The sequence below is a fragment of the Papaver somniferum genome, chromosome 8 (assembly GCF_003573695.1).
Source record: "Papaver somniferum cultivar HN1 chromosome 8, ASM357369v1, whole genome shotgun sequence".
Taxonomy (NCBI): domain Eukaryota; kingdom Viridiplantae; phylum Streptophyta; class Magnoliopsida; order Ranunculales; family Papaveraceae; genus Papaver; species Papaver somniferum.
Genome location: NC_039365.1, coordinates 28,889,176 through 28,907,759, shown reverse-complemented (window position 1 = coordinate 28,907,759; position 18,584 = coordinate 28,889,176). Strand labels below are relative to the sequence as shown.

General features: G+C 38.1%; 2 protein-coding genes across 4 annotated transcripts; both read right to left on the bottom strand.

The window, feature by feature from the left end:
- Positions 1-10,022: 10,022 nt before the first annotated feature.
- Positions 10,023-13,190, bottom strand: LOC113302869 (probable sodium/metabolite cotransporter BASS5, chloroplastic). Of its 2 annotated transcripts, XM_026551829.1 has the most exons (8): positions 12,954-13,190; positions 12,785-12,861; positions 12,561-12,691; positions 12,016-12,209; positions 11,661-11,913; positions 11,157-11,410; positions 10,999-11,081; positions 10,025-10,750 (listed from the first exon to the last, which is right to left on the bottom strand). In XM_026551829.1, exons 1-8 carry the CDS (start codon positions 13,135-13,137, stop codon positions 10,676-10,678), a joined length of 1,251 nt encoding a protein of 416 aa, XP_026407614.1. In that variant the 5' UTR covers positions 13,138-13,190; the 3' UTR covers positions 10,025-10,675. The 2 variants fall into 2 exon arrangements, with proteins under 2 accessions (XP_026407615.1, XP_026407614.1); XM_026551830.1 differs by lacking the exons at positions 12,561-12,691; positions 12,785-12,861; positions 12,954-13,190 and adding an exon at positions 12,414-12,478 and having other exon boundaries at positions 10,023-10,750.
- Positions 13,191-13,240: 50 nt separating this feature from the next.
- LOC113304693 (trichohyalin-like) lies at positions 13,241-18,338 on the bottom strand. 2 transcript variants are annotated; one of them, XM_026553836.1, is made up of 13 exons: positions 17,979-18,338; positions 17,707-17,885; positions 17,512-17,615; positions 17,297-17,380; positions 16,845-16,948; positions 16,661-16,747; positions 16,149-16,351; positions 15,533-15,734; positions 15,393-15,443; positions 15,198-15,296; positions 15,036-15,095; positions 14,803-14,927; positions 13,241-14,692 (listed from the first exon to the last, which is right to left on the bottom strand). In XM_026553836.1, exons 1-13 carry the CDS (start codon positions 18,192-18,194, stop codon positions 13,510-13,512), a joined length of 2,697 nt encoding a protein of 898 aa, XP_026409621.1. In that variant the 5' UTR covers positions 18,195-18,338; the 3' UTR covers positions 13,241-13,509. The 2 variants fall into 2 exon arrangements, with proteins under 2 accessions (XP_026409621.1, XP_026409623.1); XM_026553838.1 differs by having other exon boundaries at positions 14,803-14,924.
- Between the last annotated feature and the right edge of the window lie 246 nt (positions 18,339-18,584).

Genomic DNA, 18,584 nt, shown 5'->3' with positions numbered 1-18,584 from the left:
ATAAAAACGAAAAGTATACATCTAACCTTTTCGAAACACAAATAAAAATCTTATAAAAACCACTGAAGAAAAAAAAACCTCGTGTTTTTAGGGGCCACTCAAAAGGATTTAGGGGCCAACAATAAAACAAAAAAGGTCATCCAAAGGGAAAATGTAGCTAGCCCTTATCTCGCGTAATTCGTAATGGCGAAATTACCCTTATATATTCGGAGGATATGATAACATTGCTATCCTCCGATTGTAATCGGAAGCCAAAATATTACCCAGACTTCCAATTGTAGTCGGTGCAGTATTAGAATGATTTCTGTTTCATTTTTTCCATTTCTTTTTCATTTTTGAGTTGTTAGAGTTATAGAGAAGAATGTGAAGGAAAAAAGGGAAAACCCATTTTATCACTACAAAAATGGATGGATATGAAGAAGAAGGTGAGAATCGTGGCGAAGAACAAAATGTTGAGGGTTCACGACCGTTTAGAGAAGACGATTTGGGGTATATGTTGAATGATCCAAACTTTTGTGGAGAGGAAAACCTAGACGACCCTTTCATGGAAGAAAATGGAGAATCGCCTGATATTGAAGCTAACGATGCATGTAAAACACAGGTATTTTGTTAAGAAACTCAAATACTCGATTTTCATGTGTTTGTGTGCTTTTGTAAACAAGAAAAACCGATTATTGCATGCATTGAATGCCATGAACTACCCAGATTCGGTAGATAATTTCTCGAATAAACTTACGAATATAACACACTGAGTACCAAATATGTATATTCGGTAGTTCCAAGATAGTAGTTTACTGCCGAATATGAGAAAAAAACCCAAACTGGTTTTCCAAAAAAATCTACATTCGGTAGTTATGTAGAGTTATTTACCCCCGAATGGCCCAAAAACGAATTCCTCAAAAATTTCGAAACTCAGTATTCTTATCCTTTACAATCGGTAATAGTTTAACATTATTTGACTGCCGAATATAACAGTGGCCTCAAAATAAAATTTCTGAAAACTTGAAAATCGGATGTTTATCGATTAAAGTTATCTCCCGGTTATTTATATTCGGTTGTTTTACTATATATTTTAGCTTCTGATTATATCATTTTTTGCACTCAGTAAACTGTGTACATTCATTTGCATCAATCGGGTGTTTTGGGTAACCGATAGGATTCCGAATATAGTATATTCGGCAGTTTGACTTATTTAATAACCTCCGATTATTGTATAATAATTTGTTGCTTTCATATGCAGACCATTGAAGAGTTTGTTGATGATTTCTATTTGAGGCCCGACACTTCCCTATGCTATGCAAACGATTTGGTATACTCATTACTACTTTTTTTTTCTTCAAAATTTATATGTTAAATGGTTATGCTTATTAGATTTGTTTTGTTTTATGCACGTTTAGACATTTGGAAGTAAGAAGGAGGCAAAGGAATGGCTCATGAACAAGGCAAAAGATAACATGTGCGTGGTAGTTCAAAATAATCATGTTAGTGACACTCGATTTGAAATGATTTGCGAGCGAGGTGGGACGCGAAAGAGTCACGAGGGAAAGAATAGTAAGTACGTACGGAAGACGAATAGGAAATACCGAAGCAATACCAAGAAGATAGGATGCCCATTTAAGATTGTCTTCTATAAGCCCGATGGTATTAAAGGTAAAGAGTATAAAATGTATAAAGTTGATAACGGTTGTCACAACCATGATGATCCGTTGGATTTAATTGGACATGTAATGGTTGCGAAGTTAAAACCACATCAAATGCATACGGTGAGGTCTATGCGGATCCAAAAAGCGAGTGCGATCTTAAGTAAAATAAAGGCGGACGACCCCGACAACTTGTCTTCTTTGTATACAATTAAGTCGGCCCTAGCTACGATCAAAAGGACTGAATGGGATGGTAGAACGGTCATGCAACAATCGGAGTGGTTAGCGGAGTTACACAGCTACACCTTGAGAAGGGAAGAAAAGGATGGTATAGTGGTTCGTATTTTCTTGGCACATCCCGAAATGATCCAATTGGCTCAATACTTTCATCAAATTTTTTTGATAGATGCTACTTATAAGACAAACAAGTATAACATGTCGTTGTTGAACATTGCTTGCCATACTTCGGACAAAAACACGTTTACGATTGCATGGGGTTTAATGGATCATGAGAACAATGTGAGTTTCATTTGGATGTTGGAGACGTTGAGGTCCATTTATAACGGTGATAATTTTCCAAGGGTTATTGTAACGGATAACGATCAAGCTTTAATGCATGCAATAGCGGTAGTGTTTCCGGAAGCCCAAAACTTGCAATGTACGTGGCACATTCAATGCAATCTCAAAACCAATTGCCATCATCATTTCCAAGCTAAAAGACCAAGGAAGGGTACCAAGAGGTCAAAGGAAGAGGATGAGCGCATTACTAAATTAACCGTGGAAGAACGTAAGGAAGAGGATAGGATATTTGAAGAAAAGTGGAAGGAGGATGGAATTATTTGGAAAATGTTCATGAAAGCATGGGACAAAATCGTTTGGTCGATGACCGAGGAAATTTACGAATGTAACTTGAAGAAATTTGAGGATGAATACGGCACGGACTACCCAAAACCGGTTGAGTATAGTAAAAAACAATGGTTAACGATTAAGGAGAGGTTTGTGTTTGCATGGACATATGAATATCGTAACTTCAAGAACGAGGCGACAAGCATTGCGGAGGGGTCTCATGGTCGACTAAAGAAAATACTAATTGGTAGTCAAAATGGAGTTGTGTCGATCCAAGAAGCAATCCATGAATTCACCAATCGTGATCTCGTAAAGATTAGGAAATGTATGCAATTTAGTGTACACCAATTCCCGATGGAACATATTAAGGAAAAATTGATTCTAAGGGGAGTTTTTCATAAAGTTTCAAGATGGGCAATAAATCGCATGATGAAACAATTGAAGTTATATAAAACTTATGATGACGAGAATACGGTTTGTGTTTGCAAGGATATGATAGGTATTGGACTCCCGTGTCGTCATAAGTTGGGTAGGTATGTTGTGATTGACATCGATGATATTCACCCATTTTGGAAGCAATTAAATTTCACTCCGAACACCCCGGTAGTTGATGGTCCGTCTTTCTTGGAGTCGGAATTGTGTGCACGAATAGCCGAGCGTTACGCTACATCAAACGGCACCAAGCAAATATTGATGCATAATTTGGAGGAAGCCCTTCACCCTTCTTTAAGGGAGGTTGATGAACCTATTAAGCAAAAGAACACCGGTAGGCCGAACACCGAAGTGTCGAGGACCATCCAAAGAAAAGAGTTGAAGGAGTATTTGTCTAATAAAGAATATTGTCTAGGCACGAGCGTTCGGAAGCCGAATTTGAAGATGAGCCGGAACCTAAGAAAAGAGGTCGTCCAAGAAATGATCAAAGTGGACCAACCACCCGACAAGTAAGGCCAAAGATCTCTACAGAGCCTTCTCAAGTAAGTCAACCCAATGTTGTCGAAGAAGTTGTTGAGCAAATGAACGCCTCGCAACAAACCCAATCAATGGAAATTCTTACTATAAAAGAGGACAAAGGTACTCTTCGTTGCCCTAGAGATCTTAATGGAAGACCAAATCGATCCACATATACAATATACAAAGAGTATTTGGAACAACTCCCTCCACTTATCATTCCATTTGTTTTGTCGACCGACGAGGTTGATGGGGATGGAAATTGTGGGTTTCACGTTGCTACGGAACAAATGGGTTACTTTAGAGAGGCGGATATCGAAGATGTCACCCAATGCCAATATTTAAGAAATAAGATGGCGGTACAACTAGTGAAGGACAAGGGTTTTTATATGGAGATGATGAGGCGAGGAGATAGATACGACAAAGAACAAGAGTTCAAAGACTTAGTTGCGCGTGTGAAGTGCCGAAAGGGATTGAAGACAATCGGATCCAAGTATTGGATGACAATGCCTAAATTTGGATATCTCCTAGCGGACGTTTTGAATTGCGTGGTACATTTCTTTGTTCCTCCTATGTATGGACTTAGCATGACGTTTGCACCCACAAGAACGGCTTGCGACGAGTCGGTTAAAGATAGAAGAATCGTAATGGCATTTGTGAATGAAATGCATTTTATCGGTTTAAGAGTAAAGAAAGATTGTCCGTTACCTCCGTTGAGTAAGTGGCACGATTACTTCCCGATGAACCATTGCAAGGATTGGGTGAAACAATATGAGTCCAACATGGTTGATTGGGATCGCGTTATGGACCACAACTTTCCCGCTGAGTTACTCGAATTGATCCCCTCGGATGATGACGATGTTTGATCTTTTTTTTTCGAACATGTAATTTGTACAAGTTTTTTGGAAACTTTTTTGTGAAGATATGATTTAATCGGTCGCAAAATACAATGTTGTCTCCCGAATGTAGGAATCGGGCTCTTTGATACACGTTTTGATTACGAATATTAATCAGTAATCGGAACAACAGTATTATAACACTTCAATCCGATTAATCATATTCGGGAATTCCATATTTTATCAAACCGCCGATTAATATTAAAAATTTGAATTTACAGCACTCAAACATCACATGTTATTCTTTTTTCCAAGTCCGATATGCAACAATCAACGCGGCTTCGAAATGTAGAAACGACTCTCCTCTCCACTTGGAATAAGCATCTTGTGCCGCAAACCTGTCGTCTCTGTGCCTAGAAAGAATACGGTTGTACTCGGTGCACAATTTTATAACATGGTGCACCCTTGAAGAAACATGGGATGGTTCATAATTGTGGCGTGGTTTCGTACCAATGATGCACTACAATCGGTTGCTAACGATACACGTATTCCCTCCGAATAAAACATTCGGAGGCTAATTTTTTTTGTAAAGTTCCGAATGAACGATGGCCCAAAAATCAGAATTTGGGAAAAACCGATACTTTTCAAATTTTGAACTTGAAATAATCGGAAGTTAACTCAGTTACCAAAACTTCCGAATATGGGTGTCTCCTTCTATATTGGCTCTTGGAACCACCTAGAGCCATGACATGTTTGTTTTGAACTTGTAATATTCGAGGATAATTTTTTTTGTAAAGTTTCCGAATGTAACGATGGCCCAAAAATCAGAATTTGGGAAAAACTGATACTTTTCAAATTTTGAACTTGAAATAATCGGAAGTTAACTCAGTTACCAAAACTTCCGAATATGGGTGTCTAACCTTCTATATTGGCCCTTGGAACCACCTAGAGCCATGGCATGGTTTGTTTTGAACTTGTAATATTCGGAGGATAATTTTTTTGTAAAGTTCCGAATGTACGATGGCCCAAAAATCAGAATTTGGGAAAAACTGATACTTTTCAAATTTTGAACTTCAAATAATCGGAAGTTAACTTAGTTACCAAAATTTTCGAATGTACCACACAAATCATTGTCATTTGAACTTGTCTAACTTAGTTACCCAAACTTCCGAATGTACAACACAAATCATTGTTATTTATCTGCTCTTCTTTACTTTACGACCGTGACTACCTCCCAGTCCTGCACGACCACGGGTTTGAGCACCTTCAGTTGGAGCAGCTTCAGCGCTCGATGAAGCTCGAGTTCTTTTACCCGTCTTTGATACTGCCACCTTGGGCTGATGCCTCTTCGTGACTTTCTCCCCAAACTGGGCAGCATAATCTTCGTTATCCATATTATCAACTAGATCTCTAGCCTCTTTGATCTTCTCAGCTGGCATGGGATCTCCGCTCTTCAGGCATGCAGTTAACATTTTGGAAACACGCTTGAACCTATTCACCTGTTTTTTATACGTAATGACATAACATCAAACGGTAATTACCTAAGATTTATAGGAATAATATAAAATGAACAAAAATATAAGAACACGCACCAGTCTATCATAACCAGCTGGTTTGTCTTTGATGATACAATTATAACTTGAACCCGCCGCAGTAGTGTTGGATTTGATTTCACGGATAACCAAAGGATGTGATACCTTGTTATACCAACTCATATAGTCTGGAGAATTTTCATCACCTCGGGTGGTTCGTCTACCAGTGTCGATAATGAAGTCATTCCTCTTATCCCAGTTATCAAGAACAGTAGGTGGGCCTGTGTGAACAATCGTGAGATTATCACCACTAGAAGAGCACAACTCCAACTCCAATTTGTAGTAATCCCCCATTTTCTCCACAGGTTCTGTTGTATATACCCGTGTTGTCGCATCACCCTAGAGGGGTTATACATCACATATCCTGTGGGGTGCCACAATGGTCCAAAATAAAGGGACAAGTCCGACCGAACATTTATATGCCCACTGGCTCGATCTTCCTTGTATGGATCAAAGCATACGTCCGAGGCCTTCAATTGGTCCAAAATCTCCCTCATGCGAATCAACTGCTCTTTTGTCCTAGAACGGTTGTCTTCAAATATACTTTGTTCCTCTAGGAGTACCTTTGCACCACCCCGGGTTCTCTCCGGCCAACTTCAGGATAGGGAAGTGGTCATAGATCCATGCCTATATACATAAGAAACCAAGTTTTAGTAAATAGATTGTGTATATTCGGTAGTAATTTCCAAACATTATTTCCGATTATATATATCGGAAATAAAACTGAGTACCTATCCACCGAATACCAAACATTCGGAAATAGAGATGGATCATTTCCTACCGAATATGCGTCATTTGGAGTTCAGTAACCTATAGTTTTTCTGGCCTGTAATATTCTAATATCAAAATATTTCCGATTATATAATCGGAAAACAATGTAAGTACCTACCACCGAATAACCAACATTCGGAAAAGAGATGGATCATTTCCTACCGAATATGCGTCATTTGGAGTTCAGTAACCTATAGTTTTTCTGGCCTGTATATTCGGTTCTAATATCAAAAGAATATTTCCGATTGTATATAATCGGAAAACAAAGTAAGTACCTAACCACCGAATAACCAACATTCGGAAAAGAGATGGATAATTTCCTACCGAATATGCGTCATTTGGAGTTCAGTAACCTATACTTTTCTGGCCTGTATATTCGGTTCTAATATCAAAAGAATATTTCCGATTGTATATAATCGGAAAACAAAATAAGTACCTAACCACCGAATAACCAACATTCGGAAAAGAGATGGATCATTTCCTACCGAATATGCGTCATTTGGAGTTATGGATATGCATCATATGTATTGTCTACCGAATAACTATAGAGTGAGTTATAGAGTTAAAGAAAAAACCTGCAATAGAGCCACGTTCCCGGCAACTTGGCAGGTTCCTAGCCTCGAAGCCTTTCTCAACTCTTCCATCAAGAATGCTAGGCATGCCGTGCCCCAAGAATAGTCACCGACTTCATGGAGAGGATCCAAAAGTTGTATAAGGTTGGCGTCGATCCGGTTGCCAGAAGTATTGGGGAATATGACACATCCCAATACACAAAGGAGATATGCGGTGGCAGCGTGGTTCACTTGCTCATCAGTTAACGTTCCATTCTTTTCCTTCTCCAAGGTGCCTCGAAACATATTCATCAAAGCTGTAATTGATCTGTCTTGTTCTGTAACTTGCATGCCTCCTAAACTCTGTTGTTGTTGTCTCTTCATCCCAACCTAAGCACTTTTTAGTTAGAGCATAAAGTTGTGCCCAACTTAACTGCTTTGTGTAGTTAAACTTCACAGCTGTGCCTTGGTCGGGAAGGTTAAGAATCTGCACAACATCATCCGGAGTAATCGTAATCTCCCCAAACGGCATATGGAAAGTATCGGTCTCAGGATACATTCTCTCCACGAACGCCGATATGGCCACACGATCATGTTCCAACAATGAATTCTCGGCGGCATTAGCTAACCCCGAGTTGGCAACAATTGACTTGAACCTTTCACATTCACCGGATAAAGGCCACGCAAGCATTTTTGTTGGTGCGGCGGTAGGTTTGAGTAGACGGGACCGCATCTTGATGATCCTATTAAAGTACATAAAAAAATCCTTAATACAAATATTACGATATAACACATAGACAATACATTAATAAAAAATAGTAATTTTATTACCTCGGTTTCGTATATTTCTCTGGCCCATGAGTCTTTGTATCCAAATAGCAATTTTCCTCCATCCGCCGGTAGCCCAAGGATTGTGCCTGCTGGAATACCCTTCTTCTTCAAGTGTTGAGGGACAAGATGTGATGCTTTCTTAGCAATATCCTTCTTTACACCATCTTTTCCTTTTTTGGCTTTTTGGGTACCACTTGGTTGTCCTTCTTCTTCTACTCTTGGCACTGGATCAACTGGTTCAATTTCATGGTGGGGTGTAACTTGTGGAGCAGTTGGTTCTGCACTTTGTTGAGCGGCTTGTTCAACACTTGGTTGCACCCCTTGTTCACTGCCTTGTTGTTCTACACTTTGTTCAGTACTTGGTTGCACTCCTTGTTGGCTGCTTTGTTCTTGTAAGCTTTGTTGAGCACTTGAATTATCTTTGGCGCTCCTTTCCCTCCTAACACTAGCTGTCACTTTCTTCCTCCTTTTTCGACTTTGTCTAAACAACAAAGAAAGGAACAATATTTACAAACTATACAATCGGAAGACAAAGTATGGAAATATAATCCGAATGTACACATTCGGACGTAAAAAGACACATACTGTTCCCGAATACAAAACAATCGAAAGCTAACTAAACATATTTACAACCGAATATGCATCAATTGGAGTTCAGAAGCTCTAAATTTTTCATCCTACACAATCGGAAGAAAAAGTACAAAACTATAACCCGAATAAACAAATTCGGAAGTAAGAAGACACATATTTTTCCCGAATGAAAAACACTCGGAATATAACTAAACATGTTTACAACCGAATATTCATCAACTGGAGTTCAGAAACTCTAAAATTTTATCCTACACAATCGGAGGTATAAAAAATTATATTGTCTTCCAAATAAATACTGGGCCCAAAATGGGATTTTTCCTATATCAGAAATTTTGAGATTTTTTCAATATATATATTCGGTAGTGAGTGTACTTCCGAATACTATGTGTCTACTTAAATATATTCGGAAGCCAAAAAATTCATCAAACTACCGATTATTACCAGTTTGTATCCAGGAAGATATGGCCAACAATGTTCGGCAGATAACCAACAAATATATCTCCCGAATACTGTCGATGTTCTTGAGAAACGAAGAACACGACTACATTCGGAAGTAAATAAGCATAAATATCGCCCGAATCTGGATAAAAAACCGAAAACCCTAGAAATTTTTTTTCTCGATTTGTCGAATTAAAGCGAAATAAACACCAAAAATGATAGATTCTTACCTAATTGGAGTCATTTGAAGTTGACGAAGTGTTTGACTATCGGAATCTCCACCACCGACTACATTGTCGGGTACTTCTTCTTCGCGTTCTTCTTCATTTGCAGCAAAAATTTATTTATTTCTTGCTAAAATCCCAATCTTTGGATCGATACCCCGAGCAACATTTTTGGTTCTAGGTCTGTGGGTTTCATTTCCCTTATCCATTGTTTTATAAACGAATCGACGATGTTTTGATTTTACGATTCGCGGCGATGTTTCGGTTGAACGAGGGAAAGTTTTTTTTCTTCCACAATCGGAAGATATGAAACTGGAAGAAGAAGAGTTGAAATGAGTAGAATTTTTTTTTATTTGGTTTTTATACGGTTTTACCAGAAGGGCATTCATGTAACTTCAATATCATATAGGGTACCCCTTAACTAGAGTCTTTGGATGGGTATAAATTGATGGCTCCTGAATCCTTTTGAGTGGCCCCTAAAAACACGAGGAAAAAAAAACCTTCTACGATTGTGAAACTATAAAAACTACTGAACTGAATGTGAATACAAAGGTAGTTGTAGTGATCCAGTTTGCTCCAACATCTCATTAGCCAAAAAAAAAAATGAGATTGAAATCTACAAGGGATTAGAAAAAACATATACCAATTAAATCGACAAAACCTAGATTTTATAGGTAAAGAAACTGTAAAATGGCTCATTACCATGAAAATTACATGCTAAAGCTCATGCACCCTATAGAAAGAAATTTTAAATCGGTGTGAATTTCCGTTCACACAAATGTTATTTGTTCCAATAATGGATTTGAGAAGATCATCTTTGCAACAAAACAAAAAAGGAAAAAAGAAAGAAAGGGGGCTCTTTGATATAAACTCTGCGTTGCGGCATTGCCTTCTAACTCGAGATTGTGAATCAAATGCTGCTAGTTATAGGACTAAATTCAGTATGGCGTGAATGCGTATGAGAAGTGGCATTTCTGGATCAGAAAACTGGGGAACTATAGGAGGCGAACAAGATAAAGACATAAATACAAGTATTTTAGTTGCTACCACCGCACCACAAGAATTTGACTTTGAAATCCAACTCTGACACGAGATAGAGAAAATACATCCGAGTTAGAAGACCAGAATAAGTGAACTCAAACTCATGCTCATGAGAATTCAGCAACATTCAGACATAACTTGATTGTATCAAAACGTTATTTTTTAAGGCATGAAGAGGATGCTATAATTTGTTGTCTTCTCAAAAGGACCGTGTGTAATTGAAGCAGAAACAACTCTCTTATGAGTAGGAAGAATACAACACCATTATCTGACTGCTCTTAAATCGTTCCACCTCTGGTGCTTTATGGACATTTTAGTTGCTATTTGGTGGACTTAATGGAGAACCATCCGAATTTTACCTGTTCATCACACTGGAACTTCCTTTCTCTTATTAGCCCATATCATGACCATGGAGAATCCCATCAAAGACATTATAACAACCTAAAAGGTTACGAGAAAGAGTGAATATGTCAACACCTGAGGAAAATATAACTATCCGGTTTTCCTCTTTGAAAGCTAGAATCAGCTCAAGCTAATGATAGAAAAACATGTGATGGTATGCATTTCAGTCACTGGCCAATACCTTATCTTTTCTACTAGTAATGATATTAATAACTTAATGAATTTAGACCATAAATTGGTGTGAGAAATTAGTAGAAATTATTACATAGAAAAAGTTAGTGACTTACAGAGAAAGCTGGTGGCACAGCCACGAGCGGATCTTGGAAAAATCTGTTTGCAAGGGCAAGAGCTAAAAGACTACTTTGCATCCCTGCAAAATATAACATGTTACTATATATAACCTTATATTGGAAGCGGCATCAAGGATATGGAGGAAGTATGAAACCTGTCTCGTAAGATATTGTTCTTTGTAGAGGTTTTACATCAGGTGCCTTCGAGAAAGCCAAGCCAGAGAAGAAATAACCAGCAACAAAAGATGACAGGTGAAATCCAGTGATGAGCAAAAGAATAGTAACTCCAAATGGAGACATCACGGAGTCTATGTTTATTGCAAGTGGTGAACCAACACAAAGAGCGGTCACAAACACAGATAGTGGAGGCAGTAACGGCCTGATCACATTACAAATCCAGGGGAAGAACCTGCCAACAGAAAGAAAACGTACAAAAAACTATTAAGTTCATAATCGCACAAAAAAAGTTAATGAATAGAAGTTTTATGCAAAACCCTACTCTGAAATCACTGAAAGGTAGTTGTATCACCGAAATAAAGAATTTATGCAAGACCATTACCAAATTCTATGAAACTTCATGGGCCCTAAAACTATAAAAGTGCACATCAAAGACCCCAAATTCCCCTCAAAGAGAATGAGAAGAAAAGAAATGGAGTTACCTATTAAGAAGAAGGCCTAAAGTAATTGGTGCAACTACAATCTGAACGATACTCGACATCATTCCTACTACATCAACTGGTAGCTTCTTTCCAATCAGTAACAGCGACAAAGTTGGAGTGACAAAAACCGCAGTTGCTGTAGATAACGACGTCATAACAATACTAAGAGGAGCCATCTGAGGGTCTGTTAGAAAAGTTGCATAACTTGAGAGCTGAGCTCCACTAACACAAGATACCAACATGATTCCTGCGCCTGATTCAGAAATCACAAATTTATGAGCAACTTTTACATCACAAGTTGCTGGAAGAGAAATCATATAACTCACAAATTACAAATTAGATCCCTTGGCCTTACTTAAGGAAGTCGGGAGGTTGAAAGCTGTAACCGCGATAGTCCCAAATAGATATCCAAGTATAGGCTTTACAACAAACTGGCCAGCATATCCAGCAAGAATAGCTGCTGGTTTTTTGAAGGCTTTAATGAAGTCCTTTTCATCCGTATTTACACCAACAGCAAACATCAAAAACCCTAGAGCCGGTGCATAGTACCTGAAGTTTGTTCCACAACAGAGTGACAGTTACCACCATACTCGAAATGAAAACCAAGTGAAAATACTTATTCCTTCTTTTCTTCTGGTTAATGGCTACTCAACAAAATCACATCTTTCTTAGAAAAATACATCATTCAAATGCCCAAGATTTCAGTACATTTTTTTCTAAAATTTCAAGTTCAGTATGCATCAAATTAAGTACCTTTTTTAACTCTTCATGTCTTACATGCCCCGAAAAGTAATCAAATTGGCGAAAAAAAACAACAAATTCAGTATGGTATTTGGTGAATCATTTTATCAAACACCTCACACCTAATTCATGTAACTACAGAAATTAATAAATCATAACCTGGTTGTAAACCATGTGAAAGAAGGTGGATAGACAAGAGCCAACACAGTACTTGCTAAAACTACATGTGGTATGACAGAGTTTGCTCCCTTCAATATCTTCACAACATCAAACCCATTTTCCTTGATTTCCTACAACAAACCAAAAAGAAAAGTCATCAATTATGTAAAATGCAATCAACCCAAAAAATAGAAAATTGAGTGAAGCTTAAAATCCAAGAGTACCTGAGGTGGCATGATAGAATTCTCCTCGGCCTGATCGGATTCCCATGAATTTGAAGCCGGCAGGCATTTCCTTGCAACTAAAAAGGAAAATAAAACACACCCATTGAGCAAACTTTGAAGTAAGGAACTGATTGATATTAGAGAAGATAGGAGGATTGCTAGAAGTTACCTGGTGAAGTGAAGCAGCAGGAATGAGATCTTTGTAACCCGAAGGAATGAGAATCTGAATAGAAAGAATTCCGAGGCAAAACAAGAATTGCAGCTCCTTCTGGTTTGTGATTATTCAAAACAAGACTTTTTGTTGAGAAAGATGTGTTTTTGATCCCCGAGTGAAGTGAGAGTTGAAGACTCATGGCTTTGGAACCCAAAAAAGTCAAGTAAATATTTTACTGAAAAGCAGAATCCTCTGAACTTTGAGAAGTAGAAAGAAAAAGAAATGACGTGAATTTAATAATCTTCCTTAAATATTCTCGAGATTTTAAATTAAAAAAAATTCAGGGGAACGATATTTCAGCCCCGTTTTCCATAAATCAGCCAGCCCAATATGGTTTGACATATTGACTTTTCCACAAAAGTCAACTCAATTGTTGTGTATGTCACACATGAAGAGAGAACCCAAACTGTTTACATTTTACACATAAATACATTATATATGCAGAAAGGAAAAGAAGAACTCTAGATCATATTTACATGGCCACACATCCTTTGTTATCGTTGGTGTTAGTTTATCCTACAGAATCAACTTCGTCATCGTCGCCATCATCATCATCATCATCATCATCGTCTTGGTCACTTCCTGCTTGAGTATCTGATATGGATCCTCCATCTTCCAGATCAACTCTTGCATTAGTGTCACCGTCATGATTACATTCGTCTTCAGTGTCTGAATCTGATACAGATCCTTCATCATCCTTTTCCCTTCCTAGACCTGAACCAACGCCGCCACCATCAGGGAAGTTTTTCTTAAATTCGGGATCTACGATTTGGATCATTTCATTTAGAGCCTCACGCTCCTGGCTCAAACTAGTTCTAGCAGCAGGAGCAGCAGCAGCTGAGCCGCCAATCTGACTCCCTGCAGCTTGGACATCTTCTTCAGCTTCATCCCCACTTCCAACACTATCCTTAACTGCACTCCTTTCAGATTCATTCTCTCCGTGAACAGAGGGGGCTGTGCTATTTGCCCAGCTTCCAACTACTTCTGAAGTCAAAAGATCTGCCGTTCTAATTGTCCCACCAGCTTCTTCAGTGTCTTCTTCCATAGCATTCAGATCTCTGCCTTGGTTAGTTGACTGTGAATGACGGCCATTGTCTTCGCCAGACCTTCGTATTTGTTCTCCATTTTCTTGTAGCTGTGTTTCGTCATCAAGCTGCATCGTGTCCACAGGTTGAGTTGTTGACTTGTTCAAGTCAAAATTCCGATCCCCATAAGCGCCCGGACTTTCGGTTCCAAGAACACGTTGAGTTTCAGTTTGATCTCCTTCTAGTACAGGTACTGTGCCAACACCATCAATGTCGGAACCAAAGGCGCCATTAACAGAACGATCAGCACTCGTGTATTCAATGTCCTGGGTGTTTTGCGCTTCTTGGGTTTTGGCGTCACATTCATGTTTCTCAGTTGCACTTGCTTCATCAGTTGTGCTATTTACTTCAATTCTGTTAACCCCTGGAATTGAGGCTGAAGCAGTGTTTTCCCTTGTACTATCGTTTCTGTGAGTCACTTGATTCCCTCTGGCTATAATTCCATTTCTGATACCTAATGTTGCATTGAGATCAATATCGATAGACGTATGCTCATAATTATCCTCGTCTTCAAGAGTTCTCTGCATTGCTTTAAGTTGTTCCTGTTGCTTGGCGAACAACGAAGAGATTTCCTCAGTCGTCGAATAAAATGCTCGCAGTTGTGTTTCCCTACAAAATAGTTTTATTGTCTCTCTTATGAACAACCACTTCCAGGATAAAGAATCATTGATAGCTGCCACCCAACATTAAAGATAACATATACCCCTACGTATCTATACCTGAGAATAATTCTTTCCCTAGCACCTTGGTATCTCTGTTTCTCTGTCGCAAGGTCCCGAATTGCTGCAGCAATTTCTAGTTCAAGTGCGGAAACCTTCGCCCATGCTTCTTCCCGAGCTACCTGCTAACATCATACAAAGGATCTCAGAATAGAAGTAGCTATGAATCTATCATAAACATCTATACATAGTACAACGAGCAAAACATCAAACATATACAGATGCATCACTACCTTTTCATGTTCAAGTTCCTGTGTCAATCTTTTTGTTTCAATTTCTAGTATTTCCACCTTCTGCTCCAACATACAAAATTTTCACCAAAAATTGTTATTACATGATTTTAGATAAAGTTAGTTGTAGAGAGATGGGGTGTGAGAGAGTGAGAGAGAGCAAACTTTTTTGTTGTTCAAGGAAATCTGTTGCTCTTCTTGAACTTGGGCTTCAAGTTGGCGAGCTTTCTTATCAGATATCACCAAGCTTTCCCTTGTGTTTTCCTGTTGCAGACAAATCATTTAGTGAAGCATAAGCTCAAACACATGCGCCACATTGCATATATTTCAAGAGAAAACGAATGTGTAGGTGTAATGTACCAGCTTTGTTCTCAACGTTTCAACAAGTAGACGACTTTCTTTATCAGATTCCTGAAAATGAGAGGAGAAATTGAACCTATTTTAAGGTTTCCGCATATTTCCATATATAACATAATCATATAGAACAGATTGTTTCAGACCTGAAGTTTATTTATAACTTCCTTGAGTTCCCTTTCCTGCTTTGAGGCAATCTCAGACTGCCGCTTTAATTCCTCTTGAGATTCTAGATGAGCTTTTTGTAATGCAGCTCTCAGATCTGCTATACCTTTTTCTCGATCTTCCCTTCTTTGATTCCGTTCTTCTTCCAACTGTTTCTCAATTTCAGATATAGTTGCCTTTTGACTATAATGACACAAACTTACCCCATTTTAGTTACACACCATGAAAATACAGATAAGATATGGGAGCATGACGTTTGTCTACCAGTTCTGGTAAAACATGCATTTACTAATATTTAGTCATTCTCAGACATTAAAAAAAGAAGAACACTAATCTATCTCCACATCTTGGCCTATACAATTTACACATGAAATCTCTACCAAGATACGTAAAATAATATGAAATTCCTTGCTTATCAGTTCTGGTAAAACATGCCATTTACTAATATTTACTCATTCTCGGATATTGATAAATGAAGAACACTAATCCATCTCCACATCTAGACCTATACAATTTACATATTAATCTCTATCAAGATACGTAAAATAACATGAAATTCCTTAAGATACATAAAATAACATGAAATTCCTTGCTTACCTATTGATTATTTCAGTAGCCTCAGTACGTGACTGCGTAGATGAACTAAGTCTTTCGTTGAGGTCCTCAATAGCTTCTTGCCGCTCAGCTGAAAGTATGCTAATTTCAGTTAGTTCCTTCTGCTGAACCTCCAATTTCTTGCGCAAATCCTTAAGGTCATTAACAAATGATTGAGATATGGATTCTTTTACTTCTTTCATCTCCTACAAAACAATGATGCATGCAAATCACTTATTAACAAGATGAATAATTGACAATCAAACATGCATAAAATCAGGCTAGCTCGGAAAAATAAATTAAATTATCAGCGAAATTTCCAACCCAGAGGAATCTGTTGGAGATGTAAACTTGATATGAACAAACAGATTTGAAGGCAACAAAATGTCCGCTTTGGTGGATTGGCCTATATAATTATATCAGTTCTTTCGCATCATGTGTTCCCGATGCGGGCCCACATAAAGATGACCTAAAGGAATACTTTGAAGGAAAACAATTCATCAAATAAAAGATACCTGTTCATGACGAGCAACAGCCACCCGATTTTCATTCCGCAACTCTTCAATGCTGAGTACATGGGATTCCAACTGCTTCCTCAGATCCTAAACATTTATAATTACGTAAAACACATAAGGAGACCGTCATGCTTTTCAAACAGAAGTGAGTATTTGAAGGCTTCAACATAAGAATTTGAGATACCGTATTAGATTTTTGAAGGCTTCTAACATCATCCAAAGAAATAGGACCCTCAGGTGCCCCGACACCAATACCTTTTAACCTCTTGCTTTCACCACCACATTCCTCTTTAAGTAAAAAGATAAGGATCAGTAGATAACAAAGCACACCAAAGAAGCTTAAGCTAAAATCCAAACAACAAACAAAGGATACAGAACAATCAATGTTCAGACCATACATAGGACAGAATTTTACTAAAACTTGGCGGAAAAGTTTTTTAAGGTGCAGTTCCACAAAATTAACAGTACCCAGAAAACTAACAGCCATATGGTATGTTTTTAAAAGCAAGTATGATTTCAGTTATGTCACCAAACGCAAAATTCAAAGAAGCAATGCAAGATAGATTTGTTAAATTAGAAACAACAAATTAAATTGAACCAAAAGGCTCATTTCTACAAAGAATGTTGTTATCATACCTGCTTTTCTTTTGAGAGTTGCACTATCCTCCCCCAACGGTGTACAGTTGACAACTTCTCGATATACAAATGCGTAAGCTTGTGCTGTAAACCATACACAGGAAAATTCAGACAAAAATAAGTATGAATACTGAGTCTAGTATGAATTGCAGCTGAAAACAAACACAAATGTTAACTTAACGATCAAAATCACCACAAAAGTTCAAGCTCCTTACCATGTTGAGGAGCCGCAGCAAAAGACACAATGTCTCCATTTTGAAGTAAAGTTTCTGGACTACTTTTACTCAACTTTTCCCAATTCAAATACGTACCGTTCGTACTGCAACAACAACAACACAATTCCACTAAAAATCTCACCACAATCTATCAATCTAAAGTAATTTTTCACAAACCAACACCCAACAACCAACCTAGTATCTTTCAAAAACACAGAAGACGAACAAGACTCCTCCACATCTTCATTCGAGTTCTTTCTCCGATAAATTTTACAATGACATGCACTAACAGCATTCGACTCAATCCTAAAACGCACATCCTCTACTACTCGACCAATTCGATGTTCATCCTCCGTCAACAGAATATTTATTCCCTGTTTCTCCACATAATTTCAATCAATTTAAGCTCTTCAATTAAAATTAATTAACTAGGGTTTAGAAAATGGTTTAAAATTTTAAAAACAAACCTGAGAACGTTTACGAGCATTAGTAGAGATGGCAGTAAGAATACCCCAGACACCAGCATCAGCATTCTGGAGTGGTTGAACGGAGAGTTTTCCAGCAACGGAGAGTATGAATTCTTTTGTTGATGGAGATTTTTTAGCTGGAGAAATTGATTTATTAGGTTCGTTTGGAGTTGATTTTACTGCTGGGGATTTTGATTGATCTTCTTCTAATGCCATTATTGAAGTAGATGGATCGGAATCAAAAGTGTTGGGGTTTCAGTGAGAGGAGTTTGGCGGGGATTTCGAACCCTAAATATTAGTAGTGGAGTTTTACAGAGAGGGAGGAGGGAAGAGAGAGAAGCAGGAGAAGTGTGCTTGATACTGAACAAGAGATTAGGAAACCAACTTTTTACCAAGTGTTATCCAACGGTTTATAATGAATGTGTTCGTGCGGCACGTGTAAATACAAACATTACAACTGTCTTTGTCAAAATCTTGTGGCCGTCCGCAAATTTGTCAAAGGCCGTCGGCGATTGTCAAATGAAGGTTATAATAATCTGAGACACCTGCCGTTTAGGTGTGGTGTTGGAAATTAGGTACTGGAGTCCGAGAACATAAAAAAATGTT